Here is a 20,013-nt window from a genome sequence, read left to right as displayed (position 1 = left end):
ACTGAATCAGATCTGTGATGACTTTTTAAAATTGGAAATTGATTTTAATTCTTTTTTAAAGGCTTAGTCAAGATAGATTTAATATTCCTTTTCCAGGTTCCTTCTCTTGTAAACTTCACCCACCACCCACATCCTGGAGAAACTTGCCTAGAGGTTATGATGTCATCTTGTAATTACTCCCACCTTTGTAACCCACCCATTACCCACTTTCCAGAAAAACTTGGTTAACCTAAAAAGCTAAATCTCATCCATTTAAACTCTTGTAGCAACTCCCATCACTTGAAGACTGGTCTCATTGCCTGGGAACCTTTGTCTTGTGACCCAAAACTTGTCTTGGCTTGTGGTTAAGGGGTTTCAGAAGGTCCGAATGAAATAATCTCAATTCTGACCATGTCATTGCTTTCTTGGGGTAGACATCCCCCTACCTCCTGGCTGGTTTGAGGTGTGCCAATTACCTTCGATGTGGTTTAGCCCATTTGCTGGGGTGTGACTGCTGTGGATACTACGGTTTCTTGGAGCCCCAGGTAAGAGTCGGGTGGAAAGTGGCCACCAAAGTGGATGAGCAGCCCTGAAAAGGGCTTGGAAAGCCCTCACACCAGAGGTGCTAGTCCTCCCTGGACACCCCACCAGCAGAATGGACAGGTGAGAACAGTTGGTTCCAATGGTCACAAAGGTGCTTGAAGCAGACTCTGCGGAGCAGCTGGAGCTTGGTCAGACATTGAAGATGCCAAGGTCATCCACTGCATCCTGGACCATTGCCAGTCATCTAGACTTTTGTCTTGCCACTGCTCTTCAATGACTCTGGAAGAGAGAATGTCTTCTCTTGTTTCTCAGTTAACCTTAATTTTCAAATATGACAACCCAAGGAGTGACTTAGTGGAGAAGTAAGATGGTAGTCTAAAGAATAGGGAAAGGGAAGTATTGGTTGTATAATGGATTGGCAATTGACACTTTGATTAAAGATTGAAGTTTGTGTTTCATATTGAGTTCTGAAGTTTACATTGTTGTTCAGTTGTATCTGACCCTTTGTGACCTCCTTGGGGTTTTCTTGGCAAAGATACTGGTTTACCATTTCTTTTTCCAGTGGATTAAGGCAAACAGAGGTTAAGTGACTTGGCCAAGGGTCTAGTATGTGTCTGAGGCTGGATTTAAACTCAGGTCTTCCTGACTCCAGGCCTAGTGCTCAATCCTGTAAGCCACCTAGGTACTAGAATTTATACTAACACCAAATTAATTGAAAAGTCAGTAGAAAGAGTACTGGATTTGGCTTGAATCTCCACTCTGCCACTTAATTACTGTGTGACTTCCATTACTTAATGTACCTTGGCCTCATTTTCCTCATCTGAAAAATGGAGGGGGTGGTGAAGTAGATGATTTTTGAGGGCTTTTTAAGCCTAAACCTATAACCTAGAATCACTTTCAACAACAATCAATATGCTAGACATTCGGGAGGCATTATTAAATTATTGCCAATCTAATGAGTGGTAAACATGTAATGGAGGATGGCAGAGTGGCTACCTTATACCTGGATCATGCTAGAGTAGTCTCCAGCTACAGTTCTGCATCCTGACGCTGCAGTGGGTCAGTGAGCATCATGACTGAAATCTTCACAGAACTAAACTGTGCTGCATAAGAAGGAGATGCAGGCTTTTGTCAGAAATGAGAGGGCCTTGCTGGCTCAGCCTAGTACACATCCTTTCTTATCTTGGCACTTGAGTAGATCCACCTACCCTCTTTCTCTTTTAAGTACTTGATACCCTGAATGGGAAAAGGATTGATTTTCAGATCGATTAGTCAGAGTGATATTTTTTTAATTTTAAAGAGACTTCACCATTCATAACATATTCTAAAAACAAAATATTTTATTTTTATTTGAAATTGTATATATTACAAACAGTAGAAGAATATGTACATTGATGTCTATCTCATGAATTTCTAGAGAAATTATGCCTCATTCCTCACAATACCTACATAGAAATTCCAACTGAATAATTACAAAAAAAATTGGTTAATATATTTTTTCCATGGATTCTACAGTAAAGAATAAATGAAGAAATAGCTGGATTGAATTGTGATAGGGGACAGGGAGCCAAGGATATGATAAATCTTTAAAATGTAAACTTCATTTTTATGTTGTTTTTCTCTCAAATCCTTCCAAACAAATGGAATGGCTGAGGCTGATCACTGCCTCCATATTTAACCTTTTTAGAATCAAATATCATGACAGGGCTTGGAAAAAGTGTGGGCCAAATGCCTCTCCCACCACGTTCCAAGTTGATTCATTAACTGTGCTGCTCCTAGGGCAAGCAGGAAAGTCCCTTTCAATAAAGATATCTGATACATCCTGTATAGAGGACTTTTGGACCTTGGAAAGCACCTATTTGGCAAATGGCATTTTACCCTGGGATTAAAAGCACAACTGCATTGACTATCTGAGCCTAAAACACAATAAAAATTCATCTTAGACCAGGGGTTGAACTGTAACCTATATTTATTTTATCCTACAACTAATAGCTGTATTTATTGCTCTAATTAACAAGTAAAAACTGTAACGTGATTCAGTAAAAGCATGAGAATAGGCCACTGAGGAACTGCCCCCATTGTGAAGTCTTGAAACCATAACAAAAGCAAACTTTTAGAAAGACGGTCCTAACATCTGAAGTTCCTGTAGGGTGGAGAATGGTGAATAGCCCAAACCAACATTAATACCTGTGGGCCAACCGATGTGTTAGAAAGGAGGCAATGTAAGCTCTTTGAGGACAAAGTTTGTGTGGTTTCTGTCTTTTTCTCCCCAGTGCATAACACAGTGTCTGGCACATGTCAAGCTTTCAAGAAATACTTGCTATTATGAGAACAAGGAATAGTTTACCTGTCAGATCTATGGAGAAGGGAAAACTTTATGACCAAACAAGAGCTAGAGAACATTATGAAATACAAAATTGAAAATTTTGATTACATTAAATTAAAAAGGTTTTGCACAAGCAAAATCAATGCGACTACGATTAGAAGGAAAGCTGAAGGATGGGAAACATTTTTACAGCGTTTCTGATAAAGGCCTCATTTTTTAGATATATAGAGAACTAAGTCAAATTTATAAGAATACGAGTCATTCCCCAGTTGATAAATGGGTAAGGGATATGAACAGTCAGTTTTCAGATGAAGAATTAAAGCTATCTATAGTCATATGTCAGCTGGACCCTACTCCTAAAGAGGGAGTGTGAGGACATCTCAATACTTACACCAATGACTGTCCAGTGAGCTGTAGCCCTGACAATGAGGGGTAACAGCAACAGCGTTTGATTCATAGCAACACTTCATGACCAGAACATGGTTATAACAGGTGCTCTTCTGAGCTCAGAGAACACCTGGTATTGGTCAAAGACATATAATGATTCTATGAAGCAATTCTTGGATTTGCTGTGGCTGAGATCATCCAGAGTTTAAGTTCAAAGGATTGTTATCATGCCAAGCTCAGGGCACAGCTTGCTTGCTGGGCCTTAGCACTGGAAAACAGAATGTCTCCTAATATCTTGACATTTCCCCCTCCCAAAGGAGGAAAGAATCCCTATCAATAAATGAGAGACAGGGATAAGCCAAGATGCCATAACAGGCCAGTTGGGCCAGGATGAGATGTTGCCCAGGGAGTTAGTTCCTTGAAGGGACCTACTGGGGAAGTGTGTCCCAGGCATCATTGCTAGCTGTTGTTTGCTTGCAAACAAAAAGGGAGGGGGTAAGAATGTAGAGGAAGAAAATTCTAACACACACTTGAATCAGGGCTTGATGATTGGGCAGATAACAAAAGGGAAGAGGACATTATGTTCAGCCCTCATCCAGAATCTTGGACAGCTGACTCATCTGGATGTCAGCTGCTTCTGAGTCCATACTAGATGAACCTTGAGGTCCCTGGAAGGTCCTACCATCCATTCAGGAACAGAGGCTTTCTTCAGATGATCTAGGAGTCCACACCCACAAGTTTGATAGCTGTGGAAATAGTCAGAAGGACCTGGTAGGGGCCCTTAGAAGACATATGGGTTGACAATTGTGAGAAAATTCCTTGTATCAATCTTTGGATCTGAGTTTCTGTTCAGCATAACAAAAGTCCTTGGTTAAGGATCTCTAAACCAGGCATAGAGATGATCTAGATTCTCAGCCATGCAAGGCTAGGTCCAAATAATGCAATAAAGTTTTCTCATAATCATAGTTACATTAAGTCAGGTCACATTAATGTCACATTACAGAGCAAACTACTTGGACAACGCACAATGGACTAGTTTGGAGAAGGGAGATTTACATGTTACCAAGGAAACCAAGAAAACTTAAACATAAATACCTTGAAACAAAAGATTAGAGCAATACAAGGGTTGACACCAATATTAACTGACATCAAGTCTCTTTGTATCCTAGTAACCCATTCTTATTATCCATTTAACCAGCACATTTTGTGTCATGTAGTTATCTGGTCCCTAGATATCTTTTCTTGGACAACAGGTTTTATTCTCAAGACAGCTCTGAAAGTGGTTCTACTTCTTTGGTTCCAAATTTAGAGGTTCCCAGATAATTCTGATTTAGTATAATTTAGTATAATCACTTAAATTTGGTTATCTAATTTTGAAACTTCAGAGACTTTCAGTTTATATGCCATTTTCTGTTTCTATCTTTATACAAATTAAAAAATCCATGAGGGTCCAACCATAAAATGAGCTCTCTGCCTTTTAAAATGATCAGACAGATACTTTAACAATGGGGAAATAATTTCACTTTCTTTACCATTATCCATACAATTTATGTGTAAAATCTTAATCCAATTTTGAGAACTTATTACTAAAACATACTCAAAGCCTGCATTTCCATGATAGATAAATTTGGAAACCAATCAAATACATACATACATAGTTCTTGGAGATAACAGTCTTTCTAAAAATTTACTATTCCATTTATTTAGAAAACTCGTTTTATATCTTTGTCTTATAACCTTGTCTAATGATTTCTCTCTTGGGAGGATATCATCCCTATATTATAATTTGACCACAAATACAGGTTAAAATTGTAAGATTTTCATAGTTGCATCCTATTATAGTAAATCAGAGATGTTGCAGTAGTAATCTTTATTTAATGGATTTAATATTGCACTTACAAAACTTGATTTTAGAAATTTGCTATAAAAGGAAAAGAGGGACATAGTTATAACAATGTCATATGTCACAACAGAGGGAAAATTTCCCTTAGCTCTGTTTGATTCAGGTATGAGTCGTATCTGACAGCCAATCATGTAGTCACAGAGTATCAAAAGCAAGGTTTAGGATTAACCAGGTGAGAATTTTCCTTTTTAGAAAGGAAATAGTACAATGGGGAAATAGAGTCAAAAGAATCCTACTTAGACCATGCCAATGTTCTTCCCAAAACTTTTCCTAGGCACAGACATCCACCTTTCACAGTTCCTAGACTGCAGCAAGGCCATTTTATACTATTGGCTTCATGGGTATTCAGACAACTATCCCTGTAATCAAAGCTCAAAACAATGGTAAACTCACTAACCACAACTAAGGGCCTGAATATCTTTCCCGATGTTTCCCTAACAGTTAACATTTTATTCATCCTTTACTTATAAATTAAAACTATCCATATTCTGGGGCTTCAGACACACAACAAATACCTGCTAGATGACTCATTAAGATGTTGAAGTTACATCTTTAAACCACCCTATACACTTTCATAATAGCCAAGAATTCTAAATGAAAATTTGTTAATATATATGTGTATATATATACACACACACACACACACACACACATACACACATACATACATATATATTATCTGCTTTATAACAAAATATATTTCATTAAATATTTAAGAATTTTCAGGTATCTGATTTTATCACACCCTTCTAAAAGCCCATTTCATGTGTAATAACATCTAGATTAAGAAGCTGTTTTGTCTAACAGAATTTTTGTTACAATGGCCTCTCACAATATAAGAGAAGTTAGAAATAAAATAACAACACAAGCAATAAGCTTCAGATGGCATCAATTGCATTTCCAAATTATCACATACAAAAATCATTGATCTTATTACCTTTGACATTTTAAAACCACTTCAGAGTTATCAGGTATGAAACAATTACATTCAACTAAAGAAATAATAATAATGCAATGCTTAGCACATGCCAGTCATTGTGTTAAGCATTTTACAATCATTATATTATTTTGATCTTTACAACAACCCTGGGAGGGGGGTACCATTAATAATTTTCTCTTTACAGATCAGGAAACTGGAGCAAACAGAGATAAGATTACAGAGCTAATACATTTCTGCAATTGGAATATAATTCAAGTTTTCCAGCATTTTTTTCAGCATCTGCATTTGGGAATCTGATCTGGAATGAGAGCAGTTAGCAGTGAGAGGGTCTCTTGACCTGCAGGAATCACAGCAGTCTCTTTGTTTAGACAATCTTTTCTCTTTTCATGGTCAGAAATGTCAGGGAAGGGTTAACAAGAGGTTTTGCTGTAAGATGCAAATTGTTTACCTATTTTTCTTCTTTCTTCATACTGGGATTACTTCCAAACTAGCTGCCTTCCTTCATTGCTCTAGAAAAATAAACTATTAATCTTGACATTTACTTTTAATAACAAAGTGAAGGAAATGGCTTTCAAGCAAGGACACACGTGCTGGGGCCCTGTCCCTAGTGAGAGGAACCGAGGTGTGGGGAGATCTCAATACTTATACCTATGGCTGTGCAGTGAACTGTAGCCCTGATAATGAGGGATAACAGCAACAATATGGCAAGTCTGATTCATAGCAGGGCTTTATGACCAGAACACAGATACAGCAGGGCTTGTCCAAACTCAGAGAACAGCTGGTGTTGGTCAAAGACATACAATAATTATATGAAACAATTCTGGGATTTTGCTGTGGCTGAGATCATCCAGAGGGTGAGTGTAAAGGATTGTTGTTATGCCAAGCTCAGGGCACAGCTTGCTTGCTGGGTCTTAGCTCTGGAAAACAAGGTGTCTCCTAATATCTTGATGCATATGAAAAATGCTCTAAATCACTATTGGTTAGAGAAATGCAAATTAAGACAACTCTGAGGTGTTACCTCACACCTATCAGATTGGCTAATATTATAGGAAAGAAAAGTGACAAATATTGGACATGTGGGAAAATTGGGACACTAATGCATTGTTGGTAGAGTTGTGAACTGATCCAACCATTCTGGAGAGTAATTTGGTACTATACCCAAAGGGAAATCAAACTGCATACCCTTTGGTCCAGCAATACCATTACTAGATCTGTATCCCAAAAAGATCATAAAAAAGGGAAAAGGACCCACATGTACACAAATATTTATAGCAACTCTTTTTTGTGGTGGCAAAGAATTGGAAATTGAGGGAATACCCATCAATTGGGGAATGGCTGAACAAGTTGTGGTATGTGAATGTAATAGAATATTATTGTGCTATAAGAAATGAGCCAGCAGATTTCAGAAAAACATGAAAAGACTTACATGAACTGATACAGAGTGAAGTGAGCAGAACCAGCAGAAGGTTGTACACAGTAACAGCAACACTGTGCAATGATCAGCTATGATTGACTTAACTCTTCTCAGCAATACAATGATACAAGATAATTCTAAAAGTCTCATAATGGAAAATGCTATCCACAACCAAAGAACTATGGAGTCTGAATGCAGATGAAAGCATACTATTTTCAGTGTGTGTGTGTGTGTGTGTGTGTGTGTGTGTGTGTTGTGTGTGTGTGTGTGTGTGTCTTTTCCCTTTTGTTCTGTTTCTTCTTTCACAACATGACTAATGTGGAAATACATTTACATGATTGCAAATGTATAACCTATATCAGATTGCTTGCCATCTTGGGAAGAAGGAATGGAAGGGAGGGAGGGAGAAAAATTTGAAATTTACAATCTTCTAAAAAAATGAATGTTGAAAACCATTTTTACATGTAATTGGAAAAAATAAAACACTACAAAAAATGCTGATTAGTTGATGAAAGAAATAAGAAGCAGAAATAAGTGGATGGCATACAAAAACACACTGAGAATAGCTTACAGTGTTAACACCCTGGTTTCTTAAAATTGTCTCATCTCCTTTGCTCATCTGAAGTTTGTTTTTTCAAAATTTTAAGTGTGTTGCTCCCAAATTGGGGCCATCTTAATAAGGGGAGCTCTGTACCTTAGCCACTTCCTGAAGACCTTTACTTACGGAACTGTAAAATTCCTATTTAGTTCCTACTGAAAAAAAAAATATCTGGAGATGCATTTTAGAAAACAGTACTTTTAAAAAATTTCCTTTTTCTTTTAGGCACCGAAGAGTATCTCATCAGTCAGCGGAACATGGAGAGCTCATCTATAAATGAAAAATGAAAACTGTTAATTTCAAGAAAGTCATTTCACAGAAAAATCATGATTTTAAACCATTTCATGAAGCTGATAAATAAAGCCCTGTAAATTTTTCTAGAAATTTAATTTATGAAAGGAATGGGGGTTGTTAGCCTTAACAAAATTGTTATATTAATTTTGAAAACATGCCACCTTCATAAAGAGCATGCTAACCAGTTGTTATCCTTCTCCATTGAGGGCAGAATAAGAGAAAATAGGTGTAAATTTCAGCAGAGAAAAGTATAGTGACTTCTACAGGATTGACACAAGTCCTCAGTGGAGACAAATCCTGGGTTCCTCAAACTTAAACAGAGATGGATTCTTAATAACAGGTTCTGGACTCTATTTGCTGAGACCATGTCCGTGGTGGAGAACATTTTGCTTATGTGAAATTTCAGTCCTGTGAAATTTCGGGACAAATTTTAAAATGTTTATGTGGGAAGCAAAAAGTGGTTTACTTTTTTCCTTATTAAATCTAGGGGGGGTTTTTTTTGCATTCTCTGTGCAAGCTAATGATTAAAATGATTTGTTTAAAGAAGAGGAACTTGTACTTTTAAGAAAAATTAACATTGGATTAAGATTTTAAAGAATCATAGGATCATAAATTCAGAGCTGGAAGGGACCCAGAAAATGGATCTTAATCCAGTTGCCTCATTTTGCACATGAGGAAACTGAGGCCCAAACAGTATGGACTGTCCCTTCCAGGAAATGTTCTCAAATAGGATCTATCATCTATAGTTTAGGTATAGACCTGCCTGAGAGCAGAGATAAAACAGGCACAACAAGACCTCGCTTAGATTTTATGGCTGTAACCTATGTTGAAGTAACAAATATTGCAAATTTCTAACTTGCTGTTAGGAAATATTTTGTCTAAAAGAAATACGTTCTGATGAGATGCATTACAATTTGATGATCTTAGGAGAATTGGGATAATGGGAGAAAATAGCAAGTGAAGACTCAGTATTAGACTAAGGACTATTTCATTTTTTTGTATCTGTATCTTTATTATGTAGCACGGTGTCTGACACAGAACAGGTGTTTAATAAATGCTGTTGATTGATTAATTTATTAATTTGGTGTTCAGAAAATGTTGTTCAGGCATCTGGCTGCTGTTATACAGCCGCCACATTTGTGTATTGAATCCAAGAACCTAGAACACAATCACCAGTGCAAGAAAAAATCCCACCCTACACCTAGAATTCCTGCTGATTGAATTGCGAAAGAGAGACTCAATCTCGACTTAGAAATACTTGGCTAGTACAGCATGGGTGTTCTGTGAGCTGAATGAGCCAGCCATCATGCTGGAATGCTAGGAATGAGCATATTGCCCTCTGGTGGCCTTCAAGAAAAGGACTTCAAATCACCAAAATAAAATGAAATAGAGATTTTTGCTTTTGATACTGAAACTGATTTTGAATTACTCATATCTAGCAGTATTCTGGTAAATGTTTAAAAGCTGGCAATCCATAAAAAGTGTATGCACAAACACGTTTAAGTTTAATCTCCACTTATTCACATTTTCTCCATCACTTTCTTAAGTATAGTCAATCAACAAAATAATAAATTAAGCTCTGATTTGTAACATGTGCAGATTTCCAACATGTAAATGCTCACACTGAAAATTCAGCAATTGCTTATGGCAGGAAGTGGCTCCAGCATATCCCCAGTTCATATCTCATACCAGGCATATGAATTTGTTCAAAGGTTTAGGCTTTGGCATTGCCCAAGAAGAACTTCAATTCCCTTTGTCTACACATTCCACTGCATTTGAAATGGAATTGATCAGAAGTGTGAAATTGACAACATACAGCAGTTTCGATGACCGTGGGGCTCAGGTGTTCTCTCAGCACTGCATATACACTTGGAGACATGGGAAGAAGGTCTGATGGAGAGCGTGGCTCAGTAGAATCACTTCGGCTTATAGAAAAAAAATTAAGAGAAAAATTGGAAATTAAATAAATGTTCACTGTAATTTCCTGGGTCCTGAACCTGATTCTGAAGGGTTACTTCGTAGGTTCTGTTTATGTTTAGCCCCGAGATGCCCAATGCATCACTTCACATTAGGGAGGGTTTTTTATCCATTAGCATAGGGAACGCCTAGGTGAGGAAATTCCTGTTTCTAATGCTCAAGTGACAGCTTTATAATAAGTATGTTTCAGAGGTTTGAACCCAAATCTCCCTGGCTTCAAGGGTGGCTCTGTATTCAGCATGCCAAACTGCCTCTACACTTATATGTCTACAGCATGCAACTTGTATGTCAATACATGACTCTGTGCCCCTAATTATGATGTAGAATTGGTCCTCTTCAAGAATGATGGACCACCATCACCAGTACCACCAGTGATGGAGAACATATTGTAAAAGATTCCAAGAGATAAAGCCTTGGCCTGACCCCCTGTACCCCAAGCCTTAGCTTTAGGCATTGCATTACAAGGAGATAGTAGTATGTATAAAATGTTTTCTCCTCAATTACAAATATTGTGGTTCTAGCCTTAGGTGCTTCCAAGGGAAAACATTTATTTTTAGCAAATTCAGTGATAAATATTTCACACATGATTAAGATGACTCACATTGTTGAGATAGGGATAAATACAGAGGGAACATAACCCTTGTCACCTCTCTCAGTGGGTCTTGAAACTGGGGACAAAATTAGAAACAGTGTTAGAAAAAGACATGAAAATAAATTTAAAGTTTTAGACCTTAATAATTTAAAAGAAGCCCTATGGCTAGATTGATGCAGTGAAACAAACAAAGAATTTTTAGTGCTAAGCCTTAGACATCACTTGAAAGTCAACTAATAGTCAATCATTTTGCCTCTCAGAGTAGTTTTGAATCACAGCTACCAAAATAAAATACATGACTCAAAACCCCTGGATTTCCCCCCTATATATATAAGTAAGCCCCAGTAATTCTGTTTATATTTTCAAAGCTTTTATAATAATAACTTTGTCACCTTGAAAATTTCTGTGAGATAGACCCATTTAACCCTAAGTTTACATAGGAGGAAACTGAGTCACAGGCATGTTATAGATAAGCAATTCTCCAAGTGTGGTCTGGGAGTCCCCAAGTCCCCTTCACAGTATCTATGAGGTCAAAATTATTTTTATAATAATACTAAGACATTTTAATTTCTAACAAATAAATATTGATATATACATATGTATGTGCATATATATTGTGTGTATGTGTATGTATATATATTATATTTCATATAAGCAAAAGCTCTTTGGAGTCTTTTATAATTTTTAATAATATAAAGAGGTTCTGAGACCAAAAAGGTTGAGAACTGCTGTTCCAGAGCATTCTCAAAGCCCATAGGCAGGTTTGGCTATAGTTCAAGCACTGTCGGTTGCTGTTTCTTTTCCCAGATCACCAGTGTAGGCAACTCTCTCATCACAAGAGCTGCTGATGCTGACTTTGACTCAGCTTTGCAGTCTGGTTGTTCACGTTGTTTTGGGCTATGTAAAAAATGTTTGTACAATTCAAAGGATCCATTTCCTCCTTATCTGTAAAACAAAGAGGCTGGACCTAGATGATCTTAAAGGTTCTTTCTAGCTTTAACGGACTATGAAATACCTATGGAAGAGGCCATGGGATTATTTTCAGTTTTTGATATTCAGGTGTACATTTATTTTTGTAATAATGATTAAATTTTTTAAAAAATGAACAAAAATCAACTCCATTTTCCCTTTGGTCTTAAAAAGCTCGAAGCAAAAGATGTTTCTATTCCTTTCCATTGACATGAGTTATCTTTCCAGTTCTCTAAGAAAAAGTAAACAGAAGCTAACCTTCATTTGGCTGAGAGCTGTAGTGTTTACCAAATGCTTTATCTTTGGGAATGTCAGGATACAAATACTTCAGTGGGTTTTCAGGGACGTTTTCAGCCATAATGACTTTGTAGTCTCGAAGAATGTCAGCAAATGGCAGAGCTGCTAACCGGCCTTTATTGTAGGGCTCTATAGAATGGAATCTAACTTCTCCTGGAAGGAAGAAAAGGCAGGTGAATAATCAATCAAGCCACCATCCGTATGCACACATTATTTTCGACTATTGCTCTTTCTGCCCATGTTATCTGTGTATCATTGGGCATAAAGTGTTTCCAGACATTCTGTAGACTAGACATTTTACAGATGGCACCCATATGGAGGGTTTTCATTTGGGCAATTAGAAATTCATGTTTTCCTATCCAAACACAAAGTAGTTGTTAGGTGATATACAAACTCACTGTAGATATTTTTAGAAAAAACTCCCCCCCCCCAATTTCACCAGTCTTAAGTCCCCAACCATTAACAACAAAATCTCAAGAAGTTGCTATTTTAGTGATACAATAGGAGGTAACACAAGAAGACATGTGACATACCATTTTCTGACTGGTCCACCCATGTAAAGGTAATACCTCCAAGGTTGCTTTCACTGAATCTTAATAAAAACGTTCCTGGCATCTTATCCTTCAGCAAGACTCGCTCCTTCTCCTTGCTTACAAAGCCCATTATATACCTAAAAGAACAGTTCATGGATTTACCTGATGAAAAACCACATCTACCGAGGTAAATCTTCTGTTACATCCATGAAGCCAAAGTGTTCAATGTGTTTTTGAGCACATTCAACAGAGTTTACATCTGAAATTCTCTTAATCATATAGATGAACATTAATAGCAATAGGCTTTGATGTCAATAATTGAAGAGCTCAAGAATGCTTTTTTAATGACATTAGACATGTGTCAAAAAGCAAATAATACAACAAATAATACAACAATATTCAGAGAGAGATTACAGCACATGATTTACCCGTCAATCCAAAGAGGAAGAATGTGTTTTTTTATTAAATCCAGGATTGCTTCAAGCCATACCCAAAAGGTAAATGCCTTGCCAGGTAAGTGTTCCTATTTTCATTTAAAAAAAAAAAAACCAAACAACAAATAAACAAGGGATACAACAATCACTTGGTAAGTAGCACTAGTAAAATATAAAACATCATATTTTACTTCATGATAAATAGTTCACATTTTATTTTCTGTTAAGCTAGAGAAACTTTTAAGAGTTTCTCTTTGAAATATGTTTATCTAGGAAATCCTTAAAACTTCATGTCATGGTATGAGGCTGTACTGATGATATAAAAATGCTTTCCCAACATCCTGGAGGTGGGTAATTCAAATGTAATTATCCCTGTTTACAAATGAAGAATCTGGGGCCCAATGAGACTTAATTGATTTGTCTAGAGCCATAAGACTAGTAAATTGCTGGAGCCACACCTTGAAGCAGGAGCTTCCGACTCAAAGACTGAACTTCTCTCCCTTCCCTCCCCTGCTTTGGTCCCCATTCCTGACTCCATCCCCCATCCCTTTGCTGTGCAGTCCTGAAATGATGTGTAACTTTTCTTTTTCTCCTGACCATACCTTGCAGAACTTGGCCCAAGAAAGCTGACCATCATTGCAGCTGGTTTGTTGCACTAAAATTAAAGAAGAGAAAATAATCCAATTTTTCTTGTTCACAAAATGTTTCTGATTTTTTTCTCTAAACTTGTTTTTCACTTCATTTCAACAAATCTACAGACATTGTTGAGAGCCTATCATGAACTTAACTTGCGCTTTATGCTAGATGCCAAAGAAATAAGACAGATTTTCAGCCCTCAAGGAAATCACTATTTAGTTGGGGTGGGTGGATGAAGACAAGGATAATGCATTTGAAAAAGAGAACATGAAACAGAGTGTAATCATGTACTAAATTATGGGGTAGAGATGTTAAATGCCCTTAGGATTCAGAGAAAGGGAAGGTCATTGTGGGCCACAGCGGTCGATGTAGTTCAATCAGCAAACATTTATCAAGTACCTCTAAATTTAAGTCACTGATAAATGCTGGAATACAAAGGCAAAATTGAAAAACAATCCCTGCTCTGAAGGAGCTTACATTCTAATGAGTCAGGGAAGGTTTCATGGAGTAAGTGGTTCCTGAATTTGATACTGAAAGATGGGTAGGATGCGTATTGGTAGAGAGGAGGACACTCCATGCAGGGTAAGGTAAATAGCTTAAGGAAAGGCATGGAAGGGGGAATGACCAAAGCTTGTCTGGGGGACAGTGCCAAGAATAACTTAACTGTAGCTGAGTCATATCAGAAAATGTGAGTGATGAGGAAACTGAGGGGATTAGAATGGCAAGTGGTAGCGGGAATTGAGTTAACCACACTGACTCCATCTTGTGACTCAATTCCAGAGCTAGCTTAGTTCCTTTTCTATTGAGCTATGGATCTAGTCCAATTTCTGTCTTGTGAGAAAACTTTATTCCATTGTGGGAATTGGGAGAAAACCTTATTACATTGTTTGAACTTAATCCTGCATGGCTAGGAAAGTGGACCATCTCTTTCTGCTGCTTAGAGATCCTTAACAAGAGCCTCGGTTATGCTGATCAGAAAGAATTTTCTCACAATTATACATCTCAGGCAGCCCATGTGTAATATCTGAAAACTGGCTCCATATTGATCAATCAGTTATTGTTTCCATGTTCCTTTGATTGAATACAGACACTTGGTGAGAATGGGGCATCTCTTTTTCTGATTTCAGGGAATTGCACCTATTCATTCTCCCCCTCCCAACTAAAAACTCCTTAATCTTTCCTCCAATTAGAAATCAGATTACCTAATTTTTTATCCTGTTTAATTGTTTTTTCTTAATTAATTGGTCTTATTTGATTAATTGTTTTTCATGCATAAAAGTCTGTTTTCCCCTGTATTCAGGGTCCAGTGCCAAAGCTGAGGAAGGCAACCAGTCCCAATTTGTTAGGCAATTGGCATGCATTGCTTAATAAATTAATATGCTCAGAAGCTCAAACCCTTGTCATTTCATCTTTCACATGCCATAGTGATAAATTCTTACATGCAAGGTGGAACACTAGAAATTAGGATTAAAAAAAAAGTAAGGCTTGATCCAACAGATTAGGGGGAAGGTTTCTGAGTAAAGCCGTCACAGGAAGTAAATCGTGTTTCCATTTATCTAAGCTTATGCTAACATTTCACTAATCATATGGATAAGAGCAAAGTTTGAAATCCAGGATCTGTGATTTTATCATGATAGGATATTCCTGGTTTGGAAACTCCCTCAATGGCATAAGGGTAGGAGGAGGGCACATTCAGGAACTCATCCATAACTTAGATACTTAACAGGAATGTAGATAGCATGTGTCAGAGGTGGAATTCGAATCTAGGTCTTCTTGACTCCAAGACTAGCTTCCTATCTACCATGCTATTCTGTCTTTCTATCAGAGATTGTTTCATTCTTGTACTTGTATAGTATCCGGGACATAGTAGGTGCTTAATAAACATTTCATTGATTGCTATGACATTTATTTCAGAACTTCATTCACTGAGGGTTTCTTTGGTGGGATAATGATTTTAAAAGCATATATGTATATATATATATATATATATATATATATATATATATACATACACACACACGTATACGTACATATATATGTGTGTGTGTATGTGTCACACCACACATATATAATTTAGAAGTTCCCACAAACTCTTTTCCCTTTAAATGAATCCACATTCTCTTGTAGGGATATGATAACTCAGCATTCTGGGTAAAGGATAACAATCACAAGAGCAGCAACAGCACCTTAAAGTTACAAAGAGCTTTCCCACTACAATACCATAGATGAAGTTAAATTAAAAGCTGAGAAAAATGCAAAATTACTATTTGGTGAAAAGGGTTTTCCATCTTGCTACTTTCAATACTATTCATTCAAATGGATTTGGAATCCCATGTTTGGCTTCACTTCTTCATGTCAATCGCTTTTGCAGTCCACAGCCAGTTCTAGCACTAAAGGTGTTTATGAGGCTTACCTCGGGTTCTTACCTTTCTCTACAGAGCTATATAGAACAGACTAATTATGCAAAATGGTAGCAATTTTTAACCAATTTGTAAAGTTGATCAAACTCATAACTAAACTTTAAAATTTCTGAGGAAAGGGTATTCTTCATACACTGAATTAGCTGCCTGGTAGCGTTTTTTTTTTATTACAAATATTTTTTCTGTAGCTAATGCTGCCATCTTACTTTAGGCTATGTTACTTGCTTCCTCTTAGACTTTATTGGGTATAGCATAATAGGAGAATCCTAGAATTGACTGGATTTTTAACCCACCAAGCATCAAAAACAGATGAGAGCTTTCCATCTCAAACAACACTTACCTGTGAGTTTCTCAGCTAACATATTGAGCTGGTCTGAGTTGAGACCTCGTCCAACATATGATGAAAATTGCCAGCTCAGCACTTCTAACAACTGATTCAAAGCAGCCGTTGGAGGGTTATTAAAGAAAACCAAGTTCTGGAACAGAGTTATAATTGTATCACTGTTAACCAGGTCCAAAAATATTGTGATTTCTAAGCTGTGAAAGGGAAGTTACATATGATAAAAGCACTTCCTAACAAGCCTATCAAAACGTATGACCTCAGATTCAGACACCTTCAGGCATCCTGACAGCAATGTAGTAATGGAGGATACAGTTTCACCTTTCCTCTGTTTCTCTATTTGTGGTGTACTCCTCACTCCCCTTTTCCCTTTTTTAAACTTACTTTTATTTTTAATTTATGGAATAGAACAAGCATTCCTATAATAGTATAAAAATGATTGCACATGAAATTGCAAATCTATTATGTACACCTTGCTATTCCTTTTAAATATATAATAAAGTTATCATGTGCATTTCTTTTTATTTCTTCCTTACTCTCCTCTCTGCCCCCTACCCTACAGATGGTTACAATTAGACACAAATAGGCATACGCATGTAAAATTATTCTATTCATAATTCTACTTATCAATTCTTTCTCTGGATGAAGACTGTCTTTCTTCATAGGTTCTTTATAGGTAATTTGGATATTTATAATGGTCAAAGTAACTTATTTGTTCAAAGTCATTCTTAGAACAATATTGCTGTTACAACAGCATTCCATCACAATCATATACCACAACTTGTTCAGCCATTTCCTCTTTCCTCATCTACAAAGTCTTGGTAAAACCCTAGCTATCTCTAGAATTGATTTGTGATGACTTAGACTATGTCTCATCCTCACTAGCAAAAAAGCAAAAGATATGACAACATCTAGGGTACCAGGTTCCAAGGCTAAGTGAGGAAAGCACTCAAATGGAAATGGATCCCTACTGACTGAATGGTGATTTAGAAAAGCAAAACCAACATTATCTATGTTGCGTGGTATTCTTATTTATTTTTGTTAAACATTTCTCACTTAGATTTTAATCTGGTTTAGGCCTCACCTGCTATGGATTTGATACTTCAGAATAAGTGTGTCAGAGCCATGACTTTTTTTTTTTTTTTGCTGTAGATAAAAGTTGTTTTATATGAGGGCCAATGCAGATGCGGATATCTTTAAAACTAACTAGAGAACTTTGAATGATAATTAAATTTAAACAATTATTTTAGTTTCGCATATAAGCCTACAGTGTTCAAGGTAAGTGTTAGGTACTGGGGCTACAAAAACAAAACAATCCTTGCCCTCAACCAGTTTACATTTTATTGGGGGTAGGGTGACCACATGCACGTTGATGAGTCAATATAAAAAATTAATAAAATAAGAATTTTATAAATAGTTTATAAATACATAGTTTATAAAATAGCTATTTTATTTTTACTTAATTTATATTTATTTATTTTGTATTTATATATTTAATATTCATATGTATTTGTATTTTATATTTATATTTATTTGATATTTACATATTTGTGTACAGGTACTTCCGCCACTAAAGGTTCTTGAGGAAGAGAGTGGTGTTTTAGGAAAAGAAATATAACAACAGTCGAATAAACAGACTTAAGATAGTCAAGGAGCAGAAAGGTATGAAAGATATGACTAAGGAGAGAAAAAAAGCAACTGGAATAGCATAATTTGGTGGATTTTGCCTGGGTTGAATGCTAGAAAGGACACTCATATGCAAGATTTCTACATGTGGGAACAAAGAAGGTTATGACAATCATGTCAGGGGCAGCAGTTTTAGCATAAGCCTGAAAGTTGTATTCGTATAACCAAATGAAAGAAAAAAAAATCCATCGCTGAATTCTCTTGGCTTATGGTACAGGATGAGTAGTATTGAACACAGAGAGTAGCCTATTTTGGGGGAGTGGGGTATGGCAGGGTCCTCGAAGTCTTTAATCTTAACAGTACTACAAATGGCCTACAACATTCCCCTGCTCCTAAAGTACCTCTTTAATGCAACTGCCAGACCCAGGGAGTTCTGTTCTTCTTCCTGGGATTGAGAGGATGTTTTAGGTACAGGTTTATCATCGTAGGCTGCGTTCCTTTAGCCTTTGTTCTTGACTCATGGATCTCGGCTTGGCTCTACCTGCCAGTCCAATGCTTCTCAGACACAAATTCCCTTCTTTGCCATCATTCCCTTACGTATGCTATACCTATATGTGCCCCTGACCGTTGGGCCATTGAAAAAGCATTCTCAGGCTCTTAAACTATTTACATCAAAGCCTATTGATATTAATGTTCATCTATATAATTAAGAGAATTTCAGATGCGAACTCTGTTGAATGGGCTCAAAAACACACTCAACACTTAAAACACACTCAACACTTTGGCTTCATGAATGCAACAGAAGATTTACCTAGGTAGATGTTATGGTTTTTTATCAGGCAAACTATGACTTTAACTCTGTTACACAACAGATGAAACATGTATGAAAGGTTTTTCAAAATTTTTTTATCTTCTCTTCTTTCCTTATGCTTCCACCACCCCCTTATTTTTATTCAATGCCCCAAATTGCACCTGAGGCTACTACCCCTCCACCATTTCAGCACCCCCCCCCCCAGAGGGTGGTATTGCCCACTTTGGGAACCTCTGTACCTACGCTCTCTATTTAAGAAGAGGACCCATGGCATACACCTCATGATTTCCCACTTGGCTGTAGGTCTTCATCATGCCCTTCTGGGTACTCTCCTTTCCTTCCCTCCTCTATCTTGTAGAGGCTTCCCTCATTAACTCCTTGAGGGAAGGCACTGTCTTTTGCTTTTCTTTGTATTCCCAAGCACTTAGCACAGTCTTGGCATATAGCAAGCATTTAAAAAATGTTTACTGATTGACTGACTGATTCCTCCATTAGAACAAAAACTTCTTGAAGGGGAAACTTTAATTTTTATATTTGCATCCTGGGGCCCAGCATAGTGTCTGGCATACTGTAGACATTTAATAAGTGCTTTTTCATTCATTTTCTATTTCCAACTATTGTTAAAGTACTAATCTGTCTCTAATTCTTTTACAGATGGAAATAGAGAGTGAGAATATATAAAAAATGATTCTCTTCAAAATGTTATCTTTAGTGACTAGACAAAATTAGGAAGGACACAGCAAACAGAAATGTTTCGATCTGAGAGGTTCAGAGACCCCTCAAGGACTGAAGTACAGGACAGGGTTGTCTGGAAAGACTTCACAGACTCAAGCATTCTTTAAGTTAAATTGGCAAAGATTTATTGTTACACTTTTCAGTGGGCAAAACTTCTTAAGGAACCTGTGACCTTAGAGGGGTTCAGTTAAAGCTTACATAGGATAAACTACAGTAAAAACATGTGCCAGATATGCTAAGTGATTCAAGGTGGGAGTAG

At 36.9% G+C, this 20,013-nt stretch overlaps 1 protein-coding gene across 2 annotated transcripts in view; it reads right to left on the bottom strand.

Moving 5' to 3' along the window:
- Positions 1-1,842: 1,842 nt before the first annotated feature.
- Positions 1,843-20,013, bottom strand: part of STAT4 (signal transducer and activator of transcription 4) — a 144,769-nt gene continuing 126,598 nt past the window's right edge. The window contains exons 17-24 of one of the 2 annotated variants that reach the window (XM_020993623.2): positions 16,583-16,718; positions 13,789-13,841; positions 13,181-13,275; positions 12,753-12,889; positions 12,181-12,372; positions 10,963-11,029; positions 10,201-10,309; positions 1,843-8,360 (exon numbers count right to left, since the gene is read on the bottom strand). In XM_020993623.2, coding sequence (XP_020849282.1) covers positions 8,334-8,360; positions 10,201-10,309; positions 10,963-11,029; positions 12,181-12,372; positions 12,753-12,889; positions 13,181-13,275; positions 13,789-13,841; positions 16,583-16,718 — 816 coding nt within the window. In that variant the 3' untranslated portion in view covers positions 1,843-8,333. Of the gene's footprint in view, positions 8,361-8,408; positions 10,310-10,962; positions 11,030-12,180; positions 12,373-12,752; positions 12,890-13,180; positions 13,276-13,788; positions 13,842-16,582; positions 16,719-20,013 lie in introns of those variants that run through there. The other variant, XM_078146920.1, reaches the window with a different exon arrangement.

This window comes from Phascolarctos cinereus, unplaced genomic scaffold (assembly GCF_003287225.1).
Source record: "Phascolarctos cinereus isolate Bilbo 61053 unplaced genomic scaffold, phaCin_HiC Scaffold_726;HRSCAF=1367, whole genome shotgun sequence".
Lineage (NCBI taxonomy): Eukaryota > Metazoa > Chordata > Mammalia > Diprotodontia > Phascolarctidae > Phascolarctos > Phascolarctos cinereus.
The sequence above is the reverse complement of the archived record's forward strand: the minus strand, read 5'-3'. Positions and strand labels throughout refer to the sequence as shown.